The sequence below is a fragment of the Oncorhynchus mykiss genome, chromosome 6 (genome assembly GCF_013265735.2).
Source record: "Oncorhynchus mykiss isolate Arlee chromosome 6, USDA_OmykA_1.1, whole genome shotgun sequence".
Classification (NCBI taxonomy): Eukaryota; Metazoa; Chordata; class Actinopteri; order Salmoniformes; family Salmonidae; genus Oncorhynchus; species Oncorhynchus mykiss.
The window spans coordinates 36,456,985-36,484,835 of record NC_048570.1 but is presented as its reverse complement, the minus strand read 5'-3'; the positions used below and the strand labels follow the sequence as shown (position 1 = coordinate 36,484,835).

Sequence of the window (27,851 nt, the reverse complement as noted above, 5' to 3'; positions counted from 1 at the left end):
AACATCTGAAGTTCTTCAAAGGTAAATGATTTTATTTGAATGCTTTTCTGTTTTTTTGTGTAAATGTTGCCAGCTGAATGCTAATGCTAAATGCTACGTTAGCCATCAATACTGTTACACAAATGCTTGTTTTGCAATGGTTGAGAAGCATATTTTGAAAATCTGAGATGACAGTGTTGTTTACAAAAGGCTAAGCTTGAGAGATGGCATATTTATTTCATTTCATTTGCGATTTTCATAAATAGTTAACGTTGTGTTATGCTAATGAGCTTGCTGATAGATTTACACAATCCTGGATACAGGGGTTTTTTCATAGCTAAACGTGACGCAGAAAACGGAGCGATTTGTCCTAAACAAATAATCTTTCAGGAAAAACTGAACATTTGCTATCTGAGAGTCTCCTCATTGAAAACATCTGAAGTTCTTCAAAGGTAAATGATTTTATTTGAATGCTTTTCTGTTTTTTTGTGTAAATGTTGCCAGCTGAATGCTAATGCTAAATGCTACGTTAGCCATCAATACTGTTACACAAATGCTTGTTTTGCAATGGTTGAGAAGCATATTTTGAAAATCTGAGATGACAGTGTTGTTAACAAAAGGCTAAGCTTGAGAGCTAGCATATTTATTTCATTTCATTTCCGATTTTCATGAATAGTTAACGTTGCGTTATGGTAATGAGCTTGAGTCTGTATTCACGATCCCGGATCCGGGATGGGGAGATCAGAAAGGTTAAATGGAAGAAGTTTGGAACCACCAAAACCCTTCCTATAATTGGCCGGCCAGGAAAACTGCGATCGGGGGAGAAGGGCCTTGGTCAGGGAGGTGACCAAGAACCCGATGGTCACTCTGACAGAGCTCCAGAGTTGCTCTGTGGAGATGGGAGAACCTTCCAGAAGGACAACCATCTCTGCAGCACTTCACCAATCAGGCCTTTATGGTAGAGTGGCCAGACGGAAGACACTCAGTAAAAGACAAATACATGAAGCATGGTGGTGGCAGCGTCATGCTGTGGAGATGTGTTTCAGCGGCAGGGACTGGGAGACTGGTCAGGATCGAGGGAAAGATTAAAGGAGAAAAGTACAGAGAAATTCTTGATGAAAATCTGCTCCAAAGCGCTTAGGACCTCAAACTGGGGCACAGATTCACCCTCCAACAGGACAACAACCCTAAACACACAGCCAAGACAACGCAGAAGTTTCTTCGGGACAAGTCTCAATTTCCTTGAGTGGGCTAGCCAGAGCCTGGACTTGAACCCGATCGAACATCTCTGGAGAGAAAATAGCTGTGCAGCGATGCTCCCCATCCAACCTGATAGAGCTTGAGAGAATCTGCAGAGAAGAATGGGAGAAACTCCCCAAATACAGGTATGCCAAGCTTGTAGTGTCAGACCCAAGAAGACTTGAGGCTGTAATCACTTCCAATGGTGTTTCAACAAAGTACAGGGTCTGAAAATGTATGTAAATGTAATATTTAGGTTTTTAAAAATTAAGTGTAAAAACCTGTTTGATTTGTCATTATGAGGTATTGTGTGTAGATTGGGGGGGGGGGGGGGGGATACATTAATCAATGTTAGAATAAGGCTGTAACAAAATGTGGAAAAAGTCAAGGGGTCTGAACACTTTCCGACTGCACTGCATATCTGAATGCAGTTCGTATTTTCACAAGAGGCTGTGTTTACGTCGTAGATAGAAGCAGGCCATTGGCTGCCTTCATCAGGAGGGGTATGTACGGGAGATCTGATTTGGTTTAGCAGTTCGGCAAATTTGCCTGAGCAGACAGTGTTAAAATAAGCTTTTTATGAGAACATTTTATAGTCATAAGAATGTTTGAGCGTCATACAATAAATCCCCACACATCGCCTCCTGAGGAAAATAGGAATTTCATTTTTCATTAGCATGTATTGGGGGTATGAGCTTCGACACTAACTAGAAGTAGAAGTATTTAGAAACATTCTATTCTTATTTACAATGAAGATGACTCCAAAATGACAATACATTATTTACCCTTAATATCTACTGGGCACAAAATAATCTGGAAAAACAACCAAAAACTTTAAATGCATCCAACAAGTTTGTAGAGTCACAAGCTTGATGTCATAGCGTGCTAGGAATATGGGACCAAGTTCTAAACTTTTTACTACTTTATGTATAAAAATCCTTAGGAATACCAATGTTCTTGTTGTACAATTGCTCAGAGAAAGATTAAGTATAATTTTAAAAAAAATAATACAGTATAGCTCAATATGAATATATTCATTATTGCTTATCTTTATCAAGGTCGTCAATAATTTTGTACCCCACTGTATATACTTAACACAACACATATGGAGGCTTTAAGTGCACCAATGCAGTATCATGCCATTGCAACTGTCAATACAACCATTGTAACTGTCAATACAACCATTGTAACTGTCAATACAACCATTGTAACTGTCAATACAACCATTGTAACTGTCAATACAACCATTGTAACTGTCAATACAACCATTGCAACACTTGAACATGATTCAGCAGATCTTATTGCAAGCAACTTTGATCTTTAAACAGTTGCAAATGAGTTATCGTTTGTTCAATTGTATCTTATCAGCTTACGGTTTGTTATCTTGTATTCTATGAAATATTAGCTAGATTTAGACTTGTAAGTGTTACATACCCCAATAAGAAACTAAAAACCGTTGCTCAACAGGTAGGTAATTAACAAATGAGCCATGGAAATCCAAAAAACAAAACGCATTGGGTCCCAAACAGGGGTCCGAATGGCCTCCATGGGAGAGCTGGGCAAGCAACTCCAGTTGAGTCCTAAAAGATCCCCACCATGGACACCCACTGGACTTGACTTGCCTGAGATCTGACAAAAACCAAAAGAAAAAACCCAAACCAATTTAGGATAGGGAGCGAAAACAAAAGTGGTGCAAACTCAAATATGGGAAGGCAAAGGCTCTGTTCAACAACCTAAAGCCAAGTGGAAGCACTAAACAGAAGAGTAGCTCTTCCAACAACCTTTCGGTTACTGGCCCAATGCTCTAAACGCAACATCTAGTTGGTCTACAAATAAATGCTTGATATGTTCAACTCACGTCTCCATCTTCACAAAAATTCACAAAAAATTTAAAAATAGTTCTAAATCCAACTTTATTTGAAGTGCATTTAAAGTTTTTGATTTGATTTAGTGCTATTCTTTAACTTAGATGTTTTGTTTGAGATAGAAACGTGAATCTAACATATCAAGCATTTATTTGTAGACGAACCAAATGTTGCGTTTAGAGCGTTGTGCCAGTAACCGAAAGGTTGTTGGTTCAAACGCCAGAGCCAACAAGGTGAAAAATATGTTGATGTGCCCTTGAGCAAGGCAGTTAACCCTAATTTGCTCCAGGGGTGCCGTACTACTATGACTGACCCTGTAAAACTGCACCTAGTGGCAAAAAAAGATGACGCGCAATAATGACTGTACAAAATAAATAACTGAAATACTGAGCTATATTGTATGCTGAATTTTTTTTGTATTATTTTATAGTAATTGCTCAGCGAAAGAGGTTTTGTTGAACAAGTAATAGTTTTTTCTCTAAGGTAGGGGTAAAAATTGACACCCTAAAAGATTCTTATGAATAAAGTAGTCAAAACTTTAGTATTTGGTCCCATTATTTCTAGCACATCAAGCTTGTGACTACAAACTTCTTGGATGCATTTGCAATTCTTTTGTTTGTGTTTCAGACTATTTTGTACCCAATAGCAATGAATGGTAAATAATGTATTGCCATTTTGGAGTCATTTGTGTTATAATTAAGAATAGAATATGTTTCTAAACACTAGTATATTAATGTGGATGCTCATAGCAGCGGGAAGTAGGGAAGCTGAGAGTGCTGCAACACCCACCCCTTGTGGAAAAAAATATGTTCAGTACCAGTCAAGTTTGGACACACATACTCATTCAAGGGTTTTTCTTTATTTTTGACTATTTTCTATGTTGTCTTTACACAAACTATGAAATCATGTAGTAACCATTAGATTTTTTATTTTTTTAAACAAATCAAAATATATTTTATATTTGAGATTCTTCAAATGGCCACCCTTTGCCTTGAAAGCTTTGCACACTCTTGGCATTCTCTCAACCAGCTTCATGGGGTAGTCAGCGGGAATGCATTTCAATTAACAGGTGTTCCTTGTTCATTTGTGGAACTGCGTTCCTTCTTAATAAAGTTTTTTCTCCCAAATTTTCATGGTATCCAATTGTTAGTAGTTACTATGTTGTTTCATCGCTACAACTCCCGTACGGGCTCGGGAGAGACGAAGGTCGAAAGCCATGGGTCCTCCGAAACACACCCCAACCAGGCCGCACTGCTTCTTAACACAGCGCGCATCCAACCTGGGTTAAGAAGCAGTGTGGCTTGGTTGGGTTGAGCACAACCCAATTGAGATGGTTTGGGATGAGTTGGTCCACAGAGTGAAGGAAAAGCAACCAACAAGTGCTCAGCATATGTGGGAACTCCTTCAAGACTGTTGGAAAAGCATTCCAGGTGAAGCTCGTTGAGAGAATGCCAAGAGTGTGCAAACCTGTCAAGGCAAAAGGCTACTTTGAAGAATCTCAAATAAACAAATCCAAATATTTTTCCAACACTGTTGGTTATTTCAGAGTTTTGATGTCTTCACTATTATTCTACAATATAGAAAATAGTAAAAAATAAAGAAAAACCCTGGAATGGTAGGAATGGTAGGTGTGTCAACTTTTGACTAGTACTGTATATCACCTTAAAAATAGTTTATTTACAACCTCTGGGATTTAACATGTTGGGCAAAGTGGTATAGGAGAGCCTGACCTATAACCCCTAACTTGAGTTCAGTCTTCGACAATGAGGACCAAGAGGGGCCTACTTCGTCCTTCCTGACTGGGAAAGGACTCGATTCTAGGCCGTAAAAAAATCCTACTTCCATCTCATTAGATCAGACCAGGATGGAACAACAGTGGTTTGCATCCTAAAAAAAAGAGTAGTTTTTTCTTGCATAACACACCATTATTTGTCTACCCATGTGATGTGGATCATTGTCAGGTTATTAGATATTCACGCTTCACTAACAAAACACCACCATGGTTGTAATAACACTTTAAACAGGTAGTTAGTAAATGTGTAGAATGTGTTTTTGTTTTGGGTCCACACTGGTAAGTTAACTTATGTAAATTAGACAGTCACAGAGGATTTTCTTTCTGAATAACTGGTCAGGGCAAAGCACTCTCCATTCAGCTTCAGGCAACTTTGATGTAATGCTTGATTACACCTGTAGTGGCTACTTCTATCCACCACGGTCCGCTTGTGGAATAGAACATTGTTGCTTATCCATTGTTCACTAGATATATCACCGTAATTACACCCAACACAGTGTTGAAAAACAGAATGCTTCCCACCACTAGATCACATAATTAGACGCAAGCTGTGTGATCCCAACGCTGCCACCAATGTAGTGGAAGAGTGAAAGCTGCAACAGGGACTCTAACCACGGCTCATACCTAAGAAAAAAAGTCTGCTCTAACGGCCGTTGCCATGGAAGCCTAGTAGGTCCTCTGGACAATGCCAGTAGGCCAACAATGCTGGCATATATCTTGTTACAATAGCCAAAGTACATAACATGATTGACACGACCGTAATTATAATGAAACGGCCTTGGAAGTGCCATAAGTGACAGCCAACATAATTCATTATTTTCCATGAACCTGTTTAACTGCATTTATAGCTTGATCATAGCCCAGACTCGTTATAGTTGCAAACATAGCACCAGTATCCCAAAGTATTAAGCAAAAACAAACATAGAAGACAGCATAGGCATTAATCAAAAAGATTCCAAAAGTATTTCGGTGACAACCTGGTTGATTAACAATATTGGGTTGTCAACAGTTTTTATATGAATAAATGTGGGACACAAAAGGCAGTGTAGAACAGCATTTGTCAAAATGCATTGCTCCAATAACTTTCAAAGATTGTTCCTCAGTTTGCCCCCGACAAAATGTATTTTCCTCTGAATGAAGTTGCACAAAAATGTCTATTTTCACACAAATGAAGCCTCACGAAAACGCACAATCTGCTAAAATACTTTTTGTACATATTTGCATAAATTTAGTGTGAGATTTCATTGGTATTGTACATAGGCTCTTCATCTAGGTTTGTACCTGTAGACTTTCCATCGCCAAGAAGAAAAACTATGCACAATACAGTAATTGAGTACATTGAGACATGAAGTGGTTTGTGAAGAAATTATGTGGCTCAGTTGGTAGAGCATGGTGCTTGCAATGCTAGGGTTGTGGGTTCAATTCTCACGAGGAAAATGTATGCACTCACTAAGTAGCCCTGGATAAGAGTGTATGCTAAAATGGAATAGGAATGAATAGACCATGTCAGGTTTTACATAGAAATAAGTTGCATTTCAAAGTATTTCAAGAAACTGGAAAACACATCAAGAAAGTATTTCTATATTCCACAAGTATTATCAGATTAACTATTTTGTACACAATTATCAGACTCAAGTTACAAATGCTGGTAAACACTCATACGTTTAGTTTAGTTTTTTTTTCATAAAAGTAGTGCACTGGGCCTTTACTAGTTCTGTATTAGCGGATCGATATAGACTTCTTCAGCTCCGGCAATTTGTCTTTGCTGCCTCCCTCTTTTCTACAAGTTATTGAGTCAAGGGTGTGAATACTTATGTAAATACGATTCCTGTATTCCATTTTCAATAAATGTGCAAAGAAATTTTTGTAATGATGGGGTAGATGTGTGTAGATGGGTGAGAAAAATATATTTAATCCAGGCTCGAACACAACTAAATGTGGAATAAGTCTAGGGGTATGAGTACTTTCTGAAGGCACTGTATGTCTAATCAAATATGAAATTCAACATAATTCCAACCACCCAAAACAATGTATATTGAATATAGGATGAAAAAGATTAACATTTCTATGTAGAATTTAACCCAGTTTAAAAGTTGACATGATTATTATGTTGGAATTAGATTAACAGATTGTTTAATCTATGTATTTAAGTTTGTTTTATTCTAATTTCAATGTTTACAACGCTGGTTGAAATATGATAAACGGCACTGGTTGATGACTTAAAAAAATAAAAAATAAAAAATCTAGCGCATTTCCTACGTTGATTCCACGGCACAACGCGTTGACAAATTACGTTGAAACAACGTTGATTCAACCAGTGTGCACCCAGTGGGATGTCTCTATTCTCAGCACTTATTATGACCAATTTTCTATTCAGACACTTTGTGGATATGGGCCCAGGTCTTTTTTTAGTGGTTGGAGGGATCTTAGAATGACTCCAAGATCAAAGTTTGTCATGTGGTCTAATTCAATGTTGACTTGAGTCCACATACCACATCATCTGAAAGAAAATGAAATAAGACTGTGCCTATCTTTTCTATTCATAAGGGATGCTGAAATCACCTCCATGGTTTCAATCCCCACTAATGATCCCAGGCCTGACACACTCCCATTGGGCTGGTGGGCTCCTCAACATGAATCCCCTTTTTGTTCATCACATAGCCAATCCCCATTCCTCCACTCGCCCCAGTCCCCCTGCCCTCAATATGGACCGTGTTGCTTCCCACCTTAGAATTCTTCTTCAACTCCAGCTCAAGGAGCACAGAGTCTGCCACATTACCGTCGGTGTATACTTTGTTTCTTGCCCCAAACAAGAGAGGATTGGGGTTGCTTGTGGGATCTCTCAGTCCGCCTCCATCCAATCCACCATTACCCCCATCTCTTGCTCTACCTTCCCTAGTTCCCCTTCCCGTTACCTCACCCCTATTCCCTGTGGGGCAGCAAGAGTTGGTCTGGCAGACGGCCTGGAAGCCCCTCTTGAAGTTCTCGTTGAAGTATCCGTAGATGATGGGGTTGACAGAAGAGTTGGAAAAGGCTAGCCAGTGGGCGAAGGGAAAGATGTATCCAGTGAGGAGCTCCAGCTGTTCCTCTCCCAGCCCTCCGTAGTCCGTCAGCAGCATCAGAGTCCACAGCGGCAGCCAGGACAGCATGAACAGCAGGGCCACCACGATCAGCATCTTGATCACCTTGATCTTCTTCTGGGAGATCTGTGGCCTTCCCCCCTCATGCCTTGCTGGGGGGGGAGGAGGTGCTGCATCCTGAGGTTCTCTGCTTGACACCACAGAGGTGTAGAGCTTCACCCCAATGCGCCCGTACATGACGGTGATGAGAGTCAGGGGCACCAAGTAGATGTGGGCGAACAGAACCGTGGTGTAGACCTTCCTCATCTTCGGGTCAGCAAAGTTCTCATAGCAGGAGTACAGGGGGTAGGTCATATTGTAGTTCTGGCTGTAAACCATGTAGTGATCAGCCACCTCCTCCACGGTCAGGGCAGCTGCTGAGGGACACATGATTACCACGGCCAGAACCCAGATCATCGCTATGGTCGCCTTGGCAACTAAGAGGGTGAGCTTGGGCTGAAAAGGGTACACAATGCAGCGGAACCTGTGGAGAGTGGAAATAGAGAGAGGAAAAGGAAGAATGCTTGCTGTTTTTTTTGTGCCAAGGCACTATACAAATGTGGTCAAATATATTGGCACCCCTTGCACTTAGTGCAATGTTCTGTTTTTTTACATTCAAAACTGGTTGAATGGCTATTTCTACACTGTAGGGCACCCTCAATCACAGGTGTGATAAATTACACAGTAAACAAGAATCATTGCCTGCAACCAAATTCCCTCCATCATACCAACCTGTCCACTGCGATGGCCACCAGGGTGAAGACTGAGGCAGCCACAGACATCCCCTGCACCAGACCACTCAGTTTACACACAGTGTTGGTAAACGGCCAGCCTGTTGACAAAATCAATGACAATTACCAACAACTACAAAGAGACAGCAGCCATATAGTTCAATTTACTTGGTAAAATAAGGACACATTAAAATATATAGACTTTCCCAGCTGCAATTTCCTAGGCCGTGTACACAGTTGTCATTTGCACTAACAAGTTGATGGCAAAATATATACATTTACACAGACACAAATCACTCAACCCACAGATGGAGATATAAACACTGGTTAAACATCTATTCTGTTTGTTTTGAAGGACTTTATGAATAAGGCATAAGATGGTAATGCAAACCAATTTGAATGCGTCTATAGAATGGGGAATCATCAGTATAATTTGCTATTTGGCTGTAATTTGCTATCTTGAAGTTATACAACTCTAGATGAGCCATTCTTTATATGTATAACAGTTATACAACTAGTCTGTAAATTAGCAATTTACATCCCCCCATTTTCCATCAGTAGAAAGTGCATAATGACAGTCTGAAATGAACATGATGAAATATGCATTAAATAAAACTCAAACAGTGTCTAAGATTTCTAAGTTATGTTTGAACAGAGCTCTTCATCACACCAAGCTCAGCAGGGTATAGGCACAATTTATATCCCCTTGCCAAGATAAATAGCAGAAAATGTATATTAACAAGATACCCAAAGCAATGATTTTCTGTCCATTAGATTGCTTTCTACAAAACACTTTAGTTCAATAGTAATGTAATATCCTCAAATGAATGGGCATGCAAAAGATTAACATGATGACTAATGAGGACAAGAGGATATGTACACCCATTCTTATAGGGCTAGTTTCTCGACAGAGAATGTAGAGAATCAGGATCTGATCTTTGTCCACGAGGTGCTACTCTTACCCATCATTAATATGAATTAAGTCTCATTATGACTCTACATTGTCTCGGAGGAAAAGGGGGTTACGTGCTCAAACAACTGGATTAGTGGTACTACTCTGTCTTATGAAGGCCGTTGACCGAAATGTCACACTGTGTTTCTAACTTTGGATACATTTTTCATATTTTTACAGGGGTGCAACTTTCACTGGGGACGTGGGGTCATGCAAAGCTTCTGGAAGGCTGGCTGGACCAGCACGCAAGAGTTGAGCATAGTTCAGTGTGTGTGTGGACCTCTTTCACCGAGTTGTAAACGCAAGTAGAGCAGAAACTGGCTACTCTTTAGTTGACTGATATAGCTGGCCAGGTAACTGCTGTTTAACTTTACAGAAAAAAACGTAACTAGTTTTTATTCGCAGTTCTGAGCTGGTATTGTAACTAACATGTAACGTTAGCTAATGTTTCATCCCCTCTCGACTGAGGTGGATGAATTAGCTATGCTAGCTAGTAGCTACCACAGCCAGGTCAACTCTAGCCTCTAGCTATCTGTCAGATAGCGATATGAGGTGGCTATTACTACTATCTAACAGCAGTTGTTTGTATGGAAATGTTTTGTAGCCTTTGTTTTGTCCCATTTCAACAGAAGTAAATTCACTTGGCTAGCTTTCACCAGTTGATGTACCATTAGAGAAAGAGAGAGCTTGCCAAAAGTTGGCTAACTTTAGCTATTATTTTTGCCTCAATCACACTAGACCTGAATCAAATGATGAAACCATCAGCCAAACAATTGAAGATTTCATATTCTTTTTCAGTGCAATGTCAGTTTTTATTAGTCTGTATGTCAATGTAACATTATTGATCTGTCAGTTTCCCTAGCTAATTCCCTACTTTTCACACTGAGACAGTAATAAACAGCACTAGCGTTACAGGCATTAGAGTCATGGTGCAAGGTAAAGAGATCTGCACCGCATCCACAGCTTTTCATATCGCACTCCGCCCGCACCTGCTGGTTTTCTGCCTGACTCCCTGGTCCCAAACTCAACTGCAGTCCCGCAATGTTATTTTAGGCGTATGTCAGTCACACAGCTCACTTGCCAGCCATGGTTCCAGCAATCTTGTGCCCTATAGGCAATATCAAATGCGTATCGAATCTGGTTGAGAGAATGCCAAGCATGTGCAAAGCTGTCATCAAGGCAAAGTGTGGCTACTTTTTAAGAATCTCAAATATAACATATATTTTGATTTGTTTAACACTTTGTTGGTTACTACATGATTCCATATGTGTTATTTCATAGTTTTGATGTGTTCCCTATTATTCTACAATGTAGAAAATAGTAAAAATAAAGAAAAACCCTGGAATGAGCAGGTGTGTGTTTTGACTGGTAATGTATGTCCACTGGCAGGGTTTAGCCTTCACATTGGGTCTTGGGGGTGACAAAAAGATAGTGGGGTGGACCAAGGTTAAAATGTTCAATGCTTATGGGCATACATGGGTCCCTCCAATATCCAACCCAGTGCTAAAATATGAATACTTATGTAAATTGAGGTCTGAAGTAGCCAAGTTTCCTATTTTTTTTTTGTCCTGCTTTTGGACGATAAGAAGAAATGGCCAGTGGTAAAAATAAACGAATGAAAAGTATTCAGCAGGAAGGATCTCTGACAATATTCCCCACTCTGTTATGTCTCCTCTGATCATTTAATGTTGCCTGCAGCAACACTTTGTTTACATTCATTATAACAATGTTTCTGTTCTTTGTTTTTGATGAGTCACTCAGTCAATTCACAAATTACTAAAGACATGCTCCGGAACTTTGCTATTAAGTCTATTTTTTAACCTCCCGCTGTGGGCTGGATGTGTCAATGTGTAGTTCATACATGCATAATCTATGAGCAGACTGCTTTACCTCAATTAGCAACAAAATCCCTAGTTTAAAATCAACCATTTTTTTGGAAGCTGTGCTGCACCATTTCCCCCCACATTGGCCAGCCCCCTAACAATTTGAGTTCCTGCCAATGAGCTTCAGCCCCTGCCATTTGCATGACAGTTAGCAAGATGCACACACAGCAGAGCGAGACAGAGACCAATGACATGGTGCACATACAGTGCATTCGGAAAGTATTTAGACCCCTTCACTTTTTCCACATTTTGATATGTTACAGCCTTATTCTAAAATTGATTAAATAGTTTTTCCCCCACATCAATCTACACACAATACCTCATAATAGTAGACCAAAAACTGTTTTTTAGAAATGTTTGCAAATGTATTACAAATAAAAAACTGATATCACATTCACATAAGTATTCAGACCCGTTACTCACTACTTTGTTGAAGCACCTTTGGCAGCAATTACAGCCTTGAGTCTTCTTGGGTATGACGCTACAAGCTTGGCACACCTGTATTTGGGGAGTTTCACGCATTCTTCTCTGCAGATCCTCTCAAGCTGTGTCAGGTTGGATGGGGAGTGTTGCTGCACAGCTATTTGCAGGTCTCTCCAGAGATGTTCGATCGGGTTCAAGTCCGGGCTCTGGCTGGACCACTCAAGGACATTCAGAGACGTGTCCAGACGCCACTCCTGCGTTGTCTTGGCTGTGTGCTTAGGGTCATTGTCCTGTTGGAAGGTAAACCTTTCTCCCAGTCTGAGTGCTCTGGAGCAGATTTTCATCAAGGATCTCAATGTACTTTGCTCTGTTCATCTTTCCCTCAATCCTGACTAGTCTCCCAGTCCCTGATGCTGAAAAACATCCCCACAACATGATGCTGCCACCACCATGCTTCACTGTAGCGGCTACAGTCTGGCCACTCTACGATAAAGGCCTGATTGGTGGAGTGCAGCAGAGATGGTTGTCCTTCTGGAAGGTTCTCCCATCTCCACAGAGGAACTCTGGAGCTTAGTCAGAGTGACCATTGGGTTCTTGGTCACCTCCCTGACCAAGGTCCTTCCCCCCCGATTGCTCAGTTTGGCCGGGCATCCAGCTCTAGGAAGAGTCTTGGTGGTTCCAAACTTCTTCCATTTAAGAATGATTGAGGCCACTGTATTCTTGGGGCCCTTCAATGCTGCAGACATTTTTGTTGCCCTTCCCCAGATCTGTACTGTGACACTATCCTGTCTCAGAGCTCTAAGGACAATTCTTTTGACCTCATGTCTTGGTTTTTATTTTTACATGCACTGTCAACTGTTGGACTTTATATTGGCAAGTGTGTGCCTTTCCAAATAATCTCCAATCAATTGAATTTACCACAGGTAGACTCCAATCAAATTGAAGAAACATCTCAAGGATGATCAATGGAAACAGGATGCACCTGAGCTCAATTTCGAGTCTCATAGCAAAGGGTCTCAATACTAGATATATATAAGATATCTTTTTTTATTTTATACATTTGCAAAAATGTCTAAACCCGTTTTTTGCGTTGCCATTATGGGGTATTGTGTGTAGATTGATGAGGAACATTTTGTATTTAATACATTTTAGAACAACACTAACGTAACAAGATGTGGAAAAAGTGAAGGGGTCTGAATATTTCCGGATGCACCGTATCTGTACATATTTGACGTAGTAGACCAGTTTTGGTTCGCCGGCTCAGACAGAGTTGCCTTCGCCAGCTCCGACAGAGTTGCATTCACCAGGTCAGTCAAACCGTTGCCTACCTGTGATGAGGTTGTCCACCAGCGTTGTGGGGATGCAGAAAATGCCCACCAACAGGTCGCTGACCGCCAGGTTGAGGATGAAAAGGTTGGTGACGGTTCTCATGCGGCGGTTCCCCAGCACGATCAGACACACCAGCACATTACCCACCATGCATAGCAGGAAGATGAACAGGTAGGCCAGGATGAAGCTAGCAGCCACAGGGAGGGAGTGCTGGTAGTAAGGGAAATAGGTGATGTTGTTGGTGGTGGTGGTGTAGTTGGTGTGGTTAGCAGCATCATAGTAGAGGAGGAGGTGGCTGGAGGAGTTCAAGGCTATCATGGTGCCTGTCGAGCCCTCCAGTTCAGTCAGACCTTTCTCTTCTTCGCTGCTCCACAGCTCCATCACTCCTCTCTTCTTCAGGGTGGGGAACGCAGCCACTCACACGCCGCTCTGCACCTTGGGACACAGACAAAAATAAGCAAATAATTTCCTTATAAATTTCTAGCAGATTCATACAGTGCATCTCCAGACGTTCTAATTATTCAGTCATTTGAATTTCATAGCCTACTTACTGTGGCCAATACACTTCATACTTGGTAGCGCACAAGTTTGGATATTGGTACAAAGACACTGTAATAGACCTTCGATCTGACTTGAGGACATTGCTTTCAGAATAAATAACAAGGATCTCATATCATCAATTTGTCATTGTAGTAATTTACGCTTACCTCAGACACACTGAGATTAATCACATTGACATGAAGCACAATTCTTAGTAATAGATAGTTAGCTCACAAGCAGCTCCCATTGATGAGAGCTAAAATTACATGCCAGTTAGCCCTGTCGTTGACCTCAAAAAATTTCCAGCAACTTAGATCACCTCCTGAATCAAACACTAATCCAGGTTCTACACCGTTCTATATTTGAACCAGTTACTGTAATACAATTATGTGCACATGATACCCAAATCCTCGACAAACGTCTACTATATGAAATAAGCCATGCTAACCAATTGCTTATTCTGAGTTGAGTGGACTTTAAATGAACAAGAATTTGGGCCAATGTGTTAGTTTGTTCGATCAACAAACTGCTAGAAGTGAGCTGAATTTGTAAAAGCTTGTTGAGTAAAATTACAAATTCATGTTTGCCTTTGGAAGGCAGTAGAAAAGTAAATTAATCTTTAGTTGTAGGTTAAATCTCGATGTTCTCCAATTAAAGGACACATTCAATCTTATTCAGTCTAATTATTTTAAGTATTTAATTATATACTGTACATAAAATGTTCTGATACGGCATTTATTCTGCATCTATAATTCTATTCCAAAAATGTAATGTCTGTCAATGTTTGTTTCTTCATACAATATTGGTACACTTAGACATGTGGGATCTTTATTTGAAGAGAAAATCAAGTCTGAAATCTCAAAGTGGCTATTAAACTTCAATAGCGTTTTTAATCCTCAAAGATTTAAATCTCTTGTCCTGCAAAAAGGTGATCAAATTAAGATCCTACACCTGTTAATGTTTTCATGCCATCTACTGAAAACCTTTTTATTTTACTTGGTACTCATTTTCGAATGTTTTTAAATGTTTTCCAAGGCACCAATCACTTCCCACTATTCCACGTTGTTTTTACGTAATAACGTTGATCCAACCAGTGTGTGCCCAGTGGGTTCCCCTTAGAGACTCACTGTCACTAATCATTTATCTTACATTGCATCTTTGACAGAGTCATGTACAAGGATCATTGTATGCACTCAGTGAATTGTACAATGAGAGACCTTTACAATAAGTGGCCTTAACCTGAAAATTGTTCTTGTTAATTTCTTTCTTTCACAGACGCCTTCTTGAAACAGCATACTGTAGGCCAGGAAGTCATTATGTGTGTTATAATTATAATCTATGAACAAGGCCCTACGATAATAAGAGCCTGAGAACAAAGAGAGACATTTACAATAAGTAACCTTATATTGAACCTTTTTCTTAATAATTGCCTTTCTTTCACAGATACAGTACATACTGGAAATGTGTTTTATAATAATTATATTATAAAACAATGAACCAGGCCTTAACTATCATGTGTGCAAGAAAAAAAAACACACTGCCTTGCAAAAATATTCAGGACCCTTGGATTTCTTCACATTTTATTGTGTTACAAAGTGGGATTTAAATTGATTTAATTGTACTTTTTCGTCAACAAGCTACACAAAATAAAAATAAAACTAATTTAAGATAATAAAAAAATATATATAATTAAAATATAGTCATTGCATAAGTTGGCCTATTCAGCCTCTTCAGCTAAATTAGTTCAGGAGTCAAATTTGTCTTAACAAATCACATAATAAGTTCCATGGACTAATAGGGAATTAATAGGGGTTGACATGATTTTTGACTGACTAACCCTTCCTCTGTCCCCCATATATACAACATCTTTAAGGTTCCTCAGTCAAGTATTGAATTTCAAAACACAGATTTAACTACAGGGAGCTTTTTGAAAGCCTCATAACGAATGGCAGTGACATTGACAATCTCTTTAAGCCGCCTCTCTTGAAGCCGCCTCTCCTTCCAGTTCTCTGCTGCCAATGACTGGAACGAACTACAAAAATCTCTGAAACTGGAAACACATCTCCCTCACTAGCTTTAAGCACCAGCTGTCAGAGCAGCTCATAGATTACTGCACCTGTACATAGCCCATCTATAATTTAGCCCAAACAACTATCTCTCCCCCTACTGTATTTATTTTGCTCCTTTGCACCCCATTATTTCTATCTCTACTTTGCACATTCTTCCACTGCAAATCTACCATATCAGTGTTTTACTTGCTATATTATATTTACTTCGCCACCATGGCCTTTTTTTGCCTTTACCTCCCTTATCTCACCTCATTTGCTCACATTGTATATAGACTTATTTGTCTACTGTATTATTGACTGTATGTTTGTTTTACTCCATGTGTAACTGTGTTGTTGTATGTGTCGAACTGCTTTGCTTTATCTTGGCCAGGTTGCAATTGTAAATGAGAACTTGTTCTTAACTTGTCTACCTGGTTAAATAAAGGTGAGAAAAAAAAGTATTTTCAAATTAATAATTATGATGTGGATTATGTATTAAACCACCCAGACACAAAGACAGTGTTCTTTCTGAATTGAGCTGCAGGACAGGAATGAAACTACTCAGGGATGTTGCAATGAGGCCAAAAACTGGGGAGTTTATCAGGATAAAAAGAAACAGGATGTAACTAAGCACAGGCAAAATCCTAGAGGAAAACCTGATCCAGTCAGCATTACACTGGAGACTGGGAGAGGAATTCACCTTTCAGCAGGACAATAACCTACAACACAAGCCTACATCTACACTGGAGTTGCTTACCAATAAGGGACTGAATGTTAAGGAATGGTCAAGTTACAGCTTGACTGAAATCTGCTTGAAAATCTATGGAAAGACTTGAAAATTGCTGTCTAACCATGATCCCCAACATCTTGAAGAATTTAGAAAATAATAAATGGTCAAATATTGCACAATCCAGGTGTGCAAAGCTCTTATAGACTTACCCAAGAAGACTCACAGCTGTAATCAATGCCAAAGGTGTTTCTAACATGTATTACCTCAGGAATGAGACAGAGATGGCCGCCTCGCTTCGTGTTCTTAGGAAACTATGCAGTATTTTGTTTTTTTATGTATTATTTCGTACATTGTTACCCCAGGAAATCTTAAGTTTTATTACATACAGCCGGGAGGAACTATTGGATATAAGAGCAATGTCAACTTACCAACATTACGACCAGGAATTCAACTTTCCCGAAGCGGATCCTCTGTTTGGTCCACCACCCAGGACAATGGATCGGATCCCAGCCGGCGACCCAAAACAACGGCGCCGCAGAAGGGGCAGACGGAGCGGTCTTCTAGTCAGGCTCCATAGACGGGCACATCGCCCACCGCTCCCGAGTATACTACTCGCCAATGTCCAGTCTCTTGACAACAAGGTAGTCCCCCCCCCCCCCCCCCCCCCCCCCCCCCCCCCCCCCCCGTGAAAGAACTTCATTGGACTCTATGTAAACTGGAAACCAGGAAACCACATATCCTTAGGCTGCATTTATTGTAGCTGGGGATTTTAACAAGGCTAATCTGAAAACAAGGCTCCCTAAATTTAATCAGCATATCGAATGCGCGACCCGGGCTGGCAAAACCCTTGATCAGTGTTACTCTAACTTCCGCGATGCATACTAAGCCCTCCCTCGCACTCCTTTCAGAAAATCTGACCACAACTCCATTTTATTGCTCCCAGCCAATAGACAGAAACTAAAACAAGAAACACCCGTGCTCAGGTCTGCCCAATGCTGGTCTGACCAATCTGATTCCACGCTTCAAGATTGCTTCGATCACGTGGACTGGGATATTTTCCGCATAATATCGGACAACAAGATTGATGAATACGCTGATTCAGTGAGCGAGTTTATTAGCAAGTGCATTGGTTATATTGTACCCACAGCGACTATTAAAACCTTTCCCAACCAGAAACCGTGGATTGATGGCAGCATTCGCGCAAAACTGAAAGCACGTACCAGAAACATGGCCGAATACAAACAGTGCAGCTATTCCCTCCGCAAGACAATTAAACAAGGTAAGTGTCAATATAGAGACAAAGTAGAGTCGCAATTCAGCGGCTCAGACACAAGAGGTATGTGGCAGGGTCTACAGTCAATCACGGACTACAAAAAGAAAATCAGCCCCGTCGCAGACCACGATGTCTTGCTACCAGACAAACTAAACAACTTCTTTGCTCGCTTTGAAAACAATACAGTGCCACCGACATGGTCCGCTACCAAAACCCGCGTGCTCTCCTTCAATGCAGCCAACATGAGTAAAACATTTAAACGTGTTAACCCTCGCAGGGCTGCTGGGCCAGACGGCATCCCTAGTCGCATCCTCAGAGCATGCGCAGATCAGCTGGCTGGTGTGTTTACGGACATATTCAATCAATCAAACAATCCTTATCCCACCCTCCTGTCTCAGCCTCCAGTATTTATGCTGCAGTAGTTTATGGTTCGGGGGGCTAGGGTCAGTTTGTTATATCTGGAGTACTTCTCCTGTCCTATTCGGTGTCCTGTGGGAATTTAAGTGTGCTCTCTCTAATTCTCTCTTTCTCTCTCTCGGAGGACCTGAGCCCTAGGACCATGCCTCAAGACTACCTGACATGATGACTCCTTGCTGTCCCCAGTCCACTTGACCGTGCTGCTGCTCCAGTTTCAACTGTTCTGCCTTATTATTATTCAACCATGCTGGTCATTTATGAACATTTGAACATCTTGGCCATGTTCTGTTATAATCTCCACCCGGCACAGCCAGAAGAGGACTGACCACCCCTCATAGCCAGGTTCCTCTCTAGGTTTCTTCCTAGATTTTGGCCTTTCTAGGGAGTTTTTCCTAGCCACCGTGCTTCTACACCTGCATTGCTTGCTGTTTGGGGTTTTAGGCTGGGTTTCTGTACAGCACTTTGAGATATCAGCTGATGTACGAAGGGCTATATAATTTGATTTGATTTGATGTTCCCACATGCTTCAAGAGGGACATCATTGTTCCTGTTCCCAAAAAAGCTAAGGTAACTGAGCTAAATGACTATCGCCCCGCCCCGTAGCACTCACTTCCGTCATCATGAAGTGCTTTGAGAGACTAGTCAAGGACCATATCACCTCCACCCTACCGCACACCCTAGAACCCACTCAAATTTGCTTACTGCCCCAATAAATCAAATCAAATCAAATGTATTTTTCACATACACATGGTTAGCAGATGTTAATGCGAATGTAGCGAAATGCTTGTGCTTCTTGTTCCGACAATGCAGTAATAATAACCAACGAGTAATCTAACCTAACAATTCCAAAACTACTACCTTATTCACACAAGTGTAAAGGGATAAATAATATGTACATAAAGGTATATGAATGAGTGATAGTACAGAACGGCATAGGCAAGATGCAGTAGATGGTATCGAGTACAGTATATACATATGAGAGGAGTAATGTAGGGTATGTAAACGAAGTGGCATAGTTTAAAGTGGCTAGTGATACATGTATTACATAAAGATGCAGTAGATGATATAGAGTACAGTATACACATACATATGAGAAGAGTAATGTAGGGTATGTAAACATTTTATTAAGTAGCATTGTTAAAGTGGCTAGTGATATATTTTACATCAATTTACATCAATTCCCATTATTAAAGTGGCTGGAGTTGAGTCAGTGTGTTGGCAGCAGCCACTCAATGTTAGTGGTGGCTGTTTAACAGTCTGATGGCCTTGAGATAGAAGCTGTTTTTCAGTCTCTCGGTCCCTGCTTTGATGCACCTGTACTGACCTCGCCTTCTGGATGACAGCGGGGTGAACAGGCAGTGGCTCGGGTGGTTATTGTCCTTGATGATCTTTATGGCCTTCCTGTGACATCAGGTGGTGTAGGTGTCCTGGAGGGCAGATAGTTTGTCCCCGGTGATGTGTTGTGCAGACCTCACTACCCTTTGGAGAGCCTTACGGTTGTGGGCGGAGCAGTTGCCGTACCAGGCGGTGATACAGCCCGACAGGATGCTCTCGATTGTTCATCTGTAGAAGTTTGTGCTTTTGGTGACAAGCCAAATTTCTTCAACCTCCTGAGGTTGAAGAGGCGCAGCTGCGCCTTCTCCACGACACTGTCTGTGTGGGTGGACCAATTCAGTTTGTCCGTGATGTGTATGCCGAGAAACTTACTACCCTCGCCACTACTGCCCCATCGATGTGGATAGGGGGGTGCTCCCTCTGCTGTTTCCTGAAGTCCACAATCATCTCCTTTGTTTCGTTGACGTTGAGTGTGAGGTTATTTTCCTGACACCACACTCCGAGGGCCCTCACCTCCTCCCTGTAGGCCGTCTCGTCATTGTTGGTAATCAAGCCTACCACTGTAGTGTGATTGAGTTGGAGGCGTGCATGGCCACGCAGTCGTGGGTGAACAGGGAGTACAGGAGAGGGCTCAGAATGCACCCATGCTGAGCTGTAGTCGATGAACAGCATTCTTACATAGGTATTCTTCTTGTAAAGATGGGTTAGGGCAGTGTGCAGTGTGATTGTGATTGCGTCGTCTGTGGACCAGCAATCCCAGTCTGCTGTTCCCACATGCTTCAAGAGGGCCACCATTGTCCCAGTTCCCAAGAAAGCTAAGGTACAGTGGGGCAAAAAGTATTTAGTCAGCCACCAATTGTGCAAGTTCTCCCACTTAAAAAGATGAGAGAGGCCTGTAATTTTCATCATAGGTACACTTCAACTATGACAGACAAAATGAGGGAAAAAAATCCTGAAAATCACATTGTAGGATTTTTTATGGATTTATTTGCAAATTATGGTGGAAAATAAGCATTTGGTTACCTACAAACAAGCAAGATTTCTGGCTCTCACAGACCTGTAACTTCTTCTTTAAGAGGCTCCTCTGTCCTCCACTCGTTACCTATATGGCACCTGTTTGAACTTGTTATCAGTATAAAAGACACCTGTCCACAACCTCAAACAGTCACACTCCAAACTACACTATGGCCAAGACCAAAGAGCTGTCAAATGACACCAGAAACAAAATTGTAGACGTGCACCAGGCTGGGAAGACTGAATCTGCAATAGGTAAGCAGCTTTGTTTGAAGAAATCAACTGTGGGAGCAATTATTAGGAAATGGAAGACATACAAGACCACTATCTCCCATGATCTGGGGCTCCAAGCAAGATCTCACCCCGTGGGGTCAAAATGATCACAAGAACGGTGAGCAAAAATCCCAGAACCACACGGGAAAACCTTGTGAAGACTTACAGAAAACATTTGACCTCTGTCATTGCCAACAAAGGGTATATAACAAAGTATTGAGATAAACTTTTGTTATTGACCAAATACTTATTTTACACCATAATTTGCAAATAAATTCATTAAAAATCCTACAATGTGATTTTCGGGAATTTTTTTCTCGTTTTTCTGTCATAGTTGAAGTGTACCTATGATGAAAATTACAGGCCTCTCTCATCTTTAAGTGGGAGAACTTGCACAATTGGTGGCTGACTAAATATTTTTTTGCCCCACTGTAACTGAGCTAAACGACTACCGCCCCGTAGCACTCACTTCCGTCATCATGAAGTGCTTGAGAGACTAGTCAAGGACCATATCACCTACACCCTACCTGACACCCTAGACCCACTCCAATTTGTTTACATACCCTACATTACTCATGTATATACTGTACTCTATACCATCTACTGCATCTGGCCTATGCTGTTCGGCCATCGCTCATCCATATATTTTTATGTACATATTAATTCCTTTACACTTGTGTGTATAAGGTAGTTGTTGTGGAATTGTTAGATTACTTAAATATTAAATATTACTGCATGGTCGGAACTAGAAGCACAAGCATTTCACTACACTCGCATTAACATCTGCTAACCATGTGTATGTGACAAATCAAATTTGATTTGAAGGTGAAAACTTACACAACAACTATATTTTAGTCCACTTTGACATTAGAGTATTCTGTGAGTATTCTGCCTGGAAGGCCAGCATCCCGGAGTTGCCTCTTCACTGTTGACGTTGAGACTGGTGTTTTGCGGGTACTATTTAATGAAGCTGCCAGTTGATGACTTGTGAGACGTCTGTTTCTCAAACTAGACACTCTAATATCCTCTTGCCCTCCGGGGCCTTCCACTCCTCTTTCGATTCTGGTTAGAGCCAGTTTGCGCTGTCCCGTGAAGCGAGTAGTACACAGCATTGTACGAGATCTTCAGTTTCTTGGCAATTTAATGAAATAGCCTTAGTCTATTCTTGTTCAGAGAAATTTACAAGTTTCAAAAGAAAGTTATTTGTTTCTGGCCATTTTAAGCCTGTAGTCAAACCCACAAATGCTGATGCTCCCGATACTCAACTAGTCTAAAGGCCAGTTGTATTTCTTCTTTAATCAGAACAGTTTTTAGCTGTGCTAACATAATTGCAAAAGGGTTTTCTAATGATCAATTAGCTAATCCAAGTTTATCATTTTACAAGGCTAACACAACGCGACATTGGAACACAGGAGTGATGGTTGCTGATAATGGGCCTCTGTACGCCTATGTAGATATTCCATTTAAAAAATCTGCCGTTTCCAGCTACAATAGTCCTTTACAACATTAACAATGTCTGCACTGTTTTCTGTTCAATTTGATGTTATTTTAAAAATGGACAAAAAAGTGATTTTCTTTCAAAAACAAGAACATTTCTAAGTGATCACAAACTTTTGAACGGTACTGTACACGTTGCTTTATAGAAACCAACAACACGTGATACACAGAAGGGTCATTCTGTGTGAAACTGGAACCAAAAAAAAAAATTCAGTTTTGGATCATTTTTAAATTGTCAAATTTGTACCAAACATGAGAAAAAAATTGTTTACTTGGAGAATGTCCAAAGGATCAACATATAGTAAAGTCCAAAGACCTACAGTGGGTGTAATAAAAAATATATAGTTGTTGAATTCTGAATAATATGATTGCGTGTTCCTAGGCAATATGCTATCCAGCTTGTAAACTCTTGGGTCTCATTAAAAATAAGGTTGGTGAACTCTGGAATGCGCTGTACACAGCATAGTTTTCTATTGATGTTTACACCCAGATACTTAAAGACGATGTGCTTCTCTGGTGTCATTATGGAAAGCCTCAGGATAGTTGAACATGATTTCCTCTAGTGTGTTTTTTTTTGACAGTAAAGTAAGTATGAAACGCTGTTCATCCGTCAGACCACTGTACTAACCACTCTGAATCTCGGACCTGTTCACACCTGTTTCCAGATTGCATATCCTTTATAATATTTTAGAACAACAAAGACATCACAGAGACGGTTTCATTCTTTATCTGTCATTTTTGGTCATCACCAAAATATGGACATAGCCTGTGTCAATCTTTGTACTTCATAATTGCTGGTTCTGAAATAAATTATCTGCATAGAAAGCACCCCTTCAATGCCTCTAATTAATCCTCAATCCATAAATTCACAGTTTGCTGCTTTCAAGGGCTTTTCATTAACGTAACACCCTTGAGATGAGATGGACAATGTTATGATGACAGTTGGACAGTGCTGTCAAGGCATCGTTGATATTTCCATGGCATTTATCGATCTAGGGTTCTGTCCTTATCTATTTGCCATTTAGAATGTCTAATCAATAATGTATCATTTGTGCAGCTTACAAATATGAAATACAGTCAGTTTTGGCCATAAAATGTGATCTGCACTGTAGCACAGTAAAAGAAAATGCTTCAAAGTGGATGTACTGTAACTGAACCATCAGAGGTATATTTCAGAAATGTATTTCCTTATTACATCAGTTATTGTTAATTGTAGATATTGATAGGCAGATTTTTCTAACCTGGCGTCGTCCTGCAAGAGCTTGTACCACACACACACACACACACACACACACACACTTCTGTGGTTCTGTTTAATAGGCTTTAGCAACAATCACTTGCAGGTATGCATCACAAATAGCACCCTATCCCTTAGTGGACTACAATATACCATAGGGCTCTGGTCAAAAGTAGTACACTATATAGGAAAAAGGGTGCCATTTGGGAAGCAGTCCTGTTCTGCCATATAGAAGACACGTTTCTATTCTGTTCTCAGATGTATTATTATGGGTAGACTTCTAAATGCCATGGTTAATTGCTGGTGTGTGGGTGGACAGTATTGTGTAATTATAGTCAGAAAAGGGAGAAAAAAAATGACAGTATACTGTTAGGGTACTAGCTCACAGTCAATTTTTCATTTTTTTAAATGTTACCTTTTATTTAACTAGGCAAGTCAATTAAGAACAAATTCTTATTTTCATTGACCGCCTAGGAACAGTGGGTTAACTGCCTTGTTCGGGGGCAGAACGACAGACGTTTACCTTGTCAGCTCGGGGATTCGATCTTTTGGTTAATAGGCCCACGCACTAACCACTAGGCCACCCTGCCGCCCCAATAGTCAAGTCTTATTATCATGGCCTTTAGGATGAAGTATTTTCTTCAGTTTTCCTCCAAGAACAACTGAACATCTTTAATGAATCCAAGTCACATGTCATTCAGTTTATCAATGGAACAAAGAAAAAGTGTTCCATTCTATTACATTTAAATAAAAAGATAAAGGGAAATAAAAGGAATATAAATCTTGATAGAGAGAAAACAAAACAATTAAAGATGGAAAAGGCTTTTATTCAATGTGCTTCATTCTACATATGTGACCGACCGCCTTGATTCGGTCTTATGTAGCCAAATTGTGTTTTTTACTTTGGATAAAAGCAGAGACACAGAGCTGCAAAATGGCATATCATACACTGCATTTGAGGAACAATGGGAAGGTAATTCCGCTTTGAAAGTTGAAAACTTGTAACCTCACTTTTTCAGAAAATTGCCATTTAATGTTTTGGTACCTACCGGAGAGCTCTTCTTTGTCAAAACCCGTTCAGCATTGTTCACACCCTCTTAAGCTTTAGCCCCCACCCAAACTCTGACCATTTTACTCGCACTAGCAGAGCTGGTTTGGCTGTTTTCATGTTATCCAGAGTGTTGGTGACTGTAACTGTAATGATGTGTGCTGAGAGTCGGGAAGCAAGTTCAGGGAGTGAGTGTTTTAATAAAATAAACAGAACATAACACACAACAAGAAACACTGACAGCACACAGACAAGAAACATAAAACCTGGGGAAGGAACCAAAGAGTGACATATATAGGGCAGGTAATCAAGGAGGTGATAGAGTCCAGGTGAATGAGTGTCATAATGCGCTGATGCGCGGAACGATGGTGACAGGTGTGCGCCATAACGAGCAGCCTGGTGACCTAGAGGCCGGAGAGGGAGCACACGTGACAGTCCCCCTCCCCGACGCGTGTCTCCGGCCACAGGACGCCGACCAAGATGATGATCCCAGGGATCAGGAGCGGACCAGTCACCTCTAAGGCGCAGAAACCTGTCGAACCTGAGGCACGAGAGCATGGCAACCTAGAGCGCCGGAGAGAGAGTATACATGACAGTACCCCCTCCCTGGCGTGTTCTGCTCCAGCCGCAGGACGCCAACCACAGGGACGATCCCGGGGATCAGGAGCGGACCGGTCACCTCCGCTGAGGAGCAGAAACCTGATGAGCCGGCTGAGCCCTCCCTGGTTACCTCGGTCGAGGCACGGGAACCTGTTCACCAAACTGAGGTATGGGAGCCTATCGAGGCCGCTCAGGCATGGGAGCCTATCGAACCCGCTGAGGCATGGGAGCCTATCGAACCCGCTGAGGCATGGGAGCCTATCGAACCCGCTGAGGCATGGGAGCCTATCGAACCCGCTGAGGTATGGAAATCCGTCGAGCCAGCTGAGGCAGGGGAAACTGTTGAACCCGCTGAGGCAATGGAATCACTGATGCTTCCCTTTGGTGAGGCGTCATTCTGTAAAGATGTGCGCTGAGAGTCGGGAAGCAAGTTTTAATAAAATAAAACGGAACATAATACAGATCAAGAAACACTAACAGGTAATCAAGTAGGTAATGGAGTCCAGGTAAGTGTAAAAATGCGCTGCTGCACGTAACGATGGTGACAGATGTGCGCCATAACGAGCAGCCTAGTGACCTAGAGGCCGGAGAGGGAGCACATGTGACAGTAACTATGCTGCTGGCAACAATTTAATTACGCCCTTTTTGCTGACGTTTACTGACACCGGCCATATTCAACAAGTGTTGAGCGTTCGTAAATTAATCTGCGCTCTGACACACTCAGATGAGAGTATTCTGAAATCGGAGTATTGAATGTACGGACGCACCCGAAATGGTTACTTGCATAGTGGAGTCTTTTGTTAAGACATGCAGCTAGCTAAACAATTAACCATAATCCCAACTCATGACATTACTACCCTGCATGAATCTGCAGGTAGCTAACCAACCAGGTTCAATATAAGCTAGCTAAAATTAGGCTATAACTAGCCAAGCAAATGGCTCTGAGATACGAATAATTATCTCATACACGTAACCTTAGCTTGCGAGCCAGCCAGCTAACAGTACTCTTTAACTTGAAATGAAAAGACGATGTCAAAATTACACAAACGTGTAATATCTGAAAATGTAGCTAACTAGACTATCTTACCTGTGGTCTGAAATCGGAGTAGATAGCCAGAGTGAATTTACCAGCTACGTGCATCAACAGTTGTTGCAGTGACATTCTATTGAAATAGATACTTGCATAGTGGAGTCTTTTGTAAGACATGTAGCTAGCTAAACAATTAACCATAATCCCAACTCATGACGTAACTACCCTGCATGAATCTGCAGGTAGCTAACCAACCAGGTTCAATGTTACCTAGCTAACATTAAGTTATAACTAGCAATGGAAATGGTTCTGAGATACGAATAATAAGATCATACAAGTAATGCTAGACCATACATTATTCATGGGTGGACGCATCTCCCGGTCACGGATGCCACGGTTGCCCTTAGTTTAAAGATGTAATCCGAAGGCAGGTTGTACTGATGGGGTTCTGAGTGATGGTTTATGACACTCTTTCATGTTCTCTGTTCCACGAGAACTCTGTCTTGTCCTGAAGGAGTGTCCATTAAGTTCACTGTTTTAGCTGACAGATTTAGTACAAACTTCCCCAAATAATTGACCATGCCCAACACGCGCTGAATGCCTATCTTTCTCCATCTCCTTAGCTATCATACTCAAATTCCAATGATTTCAAAACTTTGTCCTCCAGAAAGTGGAGAGCAACACTTATGCAGTTTTACTATGTGATACACTTAACAAAAATGCTGCGTTAGACAAGATTACCTAAACATACTGACCAGCTCAAATAGACAGAAGCGTGCTACAGTTGAAGTCGGATGTTTACATACACTTGGGTTGGAGTCATTAAAACTTGTTTTTCAACCACTCCACACATTTCTTGTTAACAAACTATAGTTTTGGCAAATCGGTTAGGACATCTACTTTGTGCATGACACAAGTAATTTTTCCAACAATTGTTTACAGATAGATTATTTCACTTATAATTCTTGCTTTATTTTGCTTGATGCTTGATTTTCCAGCCTGAGGCTGCATGCTTGACCAGTACGTAAACACATTGATCACTCAAAATCAGACTTGTGTTTAGAGGTTGATAAATTCACGATTGATAGATCACTCATACTCATCCATAATTCAATGGCGTACTTGTTTTAGAGGGGTTGATAGATCATAAAGACTGCTTACTCATATGAGATAAATATACAGTACATTTGGGACAGAGATTTTAAAGTCATGCAAAGAATATGGCTAATAAGGAAAAGGTTGATGTTAATGCCTGACAAGTTGACAGCCCTTTCATGTTAAGATTTTGTTTGAATATTTGCTTCCGCTACTGCAACAAGTTCCTTTTAATTGGCTTGAACTGAACAAACCTTTCTTCCATAGTTGTTGGAGACTCCTCTGCATTATTTAATGTAATTTGGACATTGTTACATCACTATTAGCTTATGGTCTGTTTCATCTGTTTTGTTCTACCCCCACCGGAACGCAAACATCCAACCTGCACAACACAAAGTCTTA

At 40.9% G+C, this 27,851-nt stretch overlaps 1 protein-coding gene across 1 annotated transcript; it reads right to left on the bottom strand.

The window, feature by feature from the left end:
• Nucleotides 1-5,719: 5,719 nt before the first annotated feature.
• On the bottom strand, nt 5,720-13,742 carry LOC110525862 (neuropeptide FF receptor 1-like). The gene is made up of 3 exons (XM_021606333.2): nt 13,312-13,742; nt 8,727-8,826; nt 5,720-8,478 (listed from the first exon to the last, which is right to left on the bottom strand). The coding sequence occupies exons 1-3, from the start codon at nt 13,691-13,693 to the stop codon at nt 7,458-7,460; spliced, it is 1,503 nt and encodes a 500-aa protein (XP_021462008.1). The 5' UTR covers nt 13,694-13,742; the 3' UTR covers nt 5,720-7,457.
• Between the last annotated feature and the right edge of the window lie 14,109 nt (nt 13,743-27,851).

Bases quoted from the DNA above. Each gene is read 5' to 3' on its own strand.
- LOC110525862 (XM_021606333.2), bottom strand. From the start codon at position 13,693: ATGGAGCTGTGGAGCAGCGAAGAAGAGAAAGGTCTGACTGAACTGGAG. The intron at 8,827-13,311 runs GTAGGCAACGGT...TTTTGTCAACAG, and splicing joins GGTGGACAACCTCATCACAG to GCTGGCCGTTTACCAACACT. The intron at 8,479-8,726 runs GTTGGTATGATG...CACTCTCCACAG, and splicing joins GTGGCCATCGCAGTGGACAG to GTTCCGCTGCATTGTGTACC.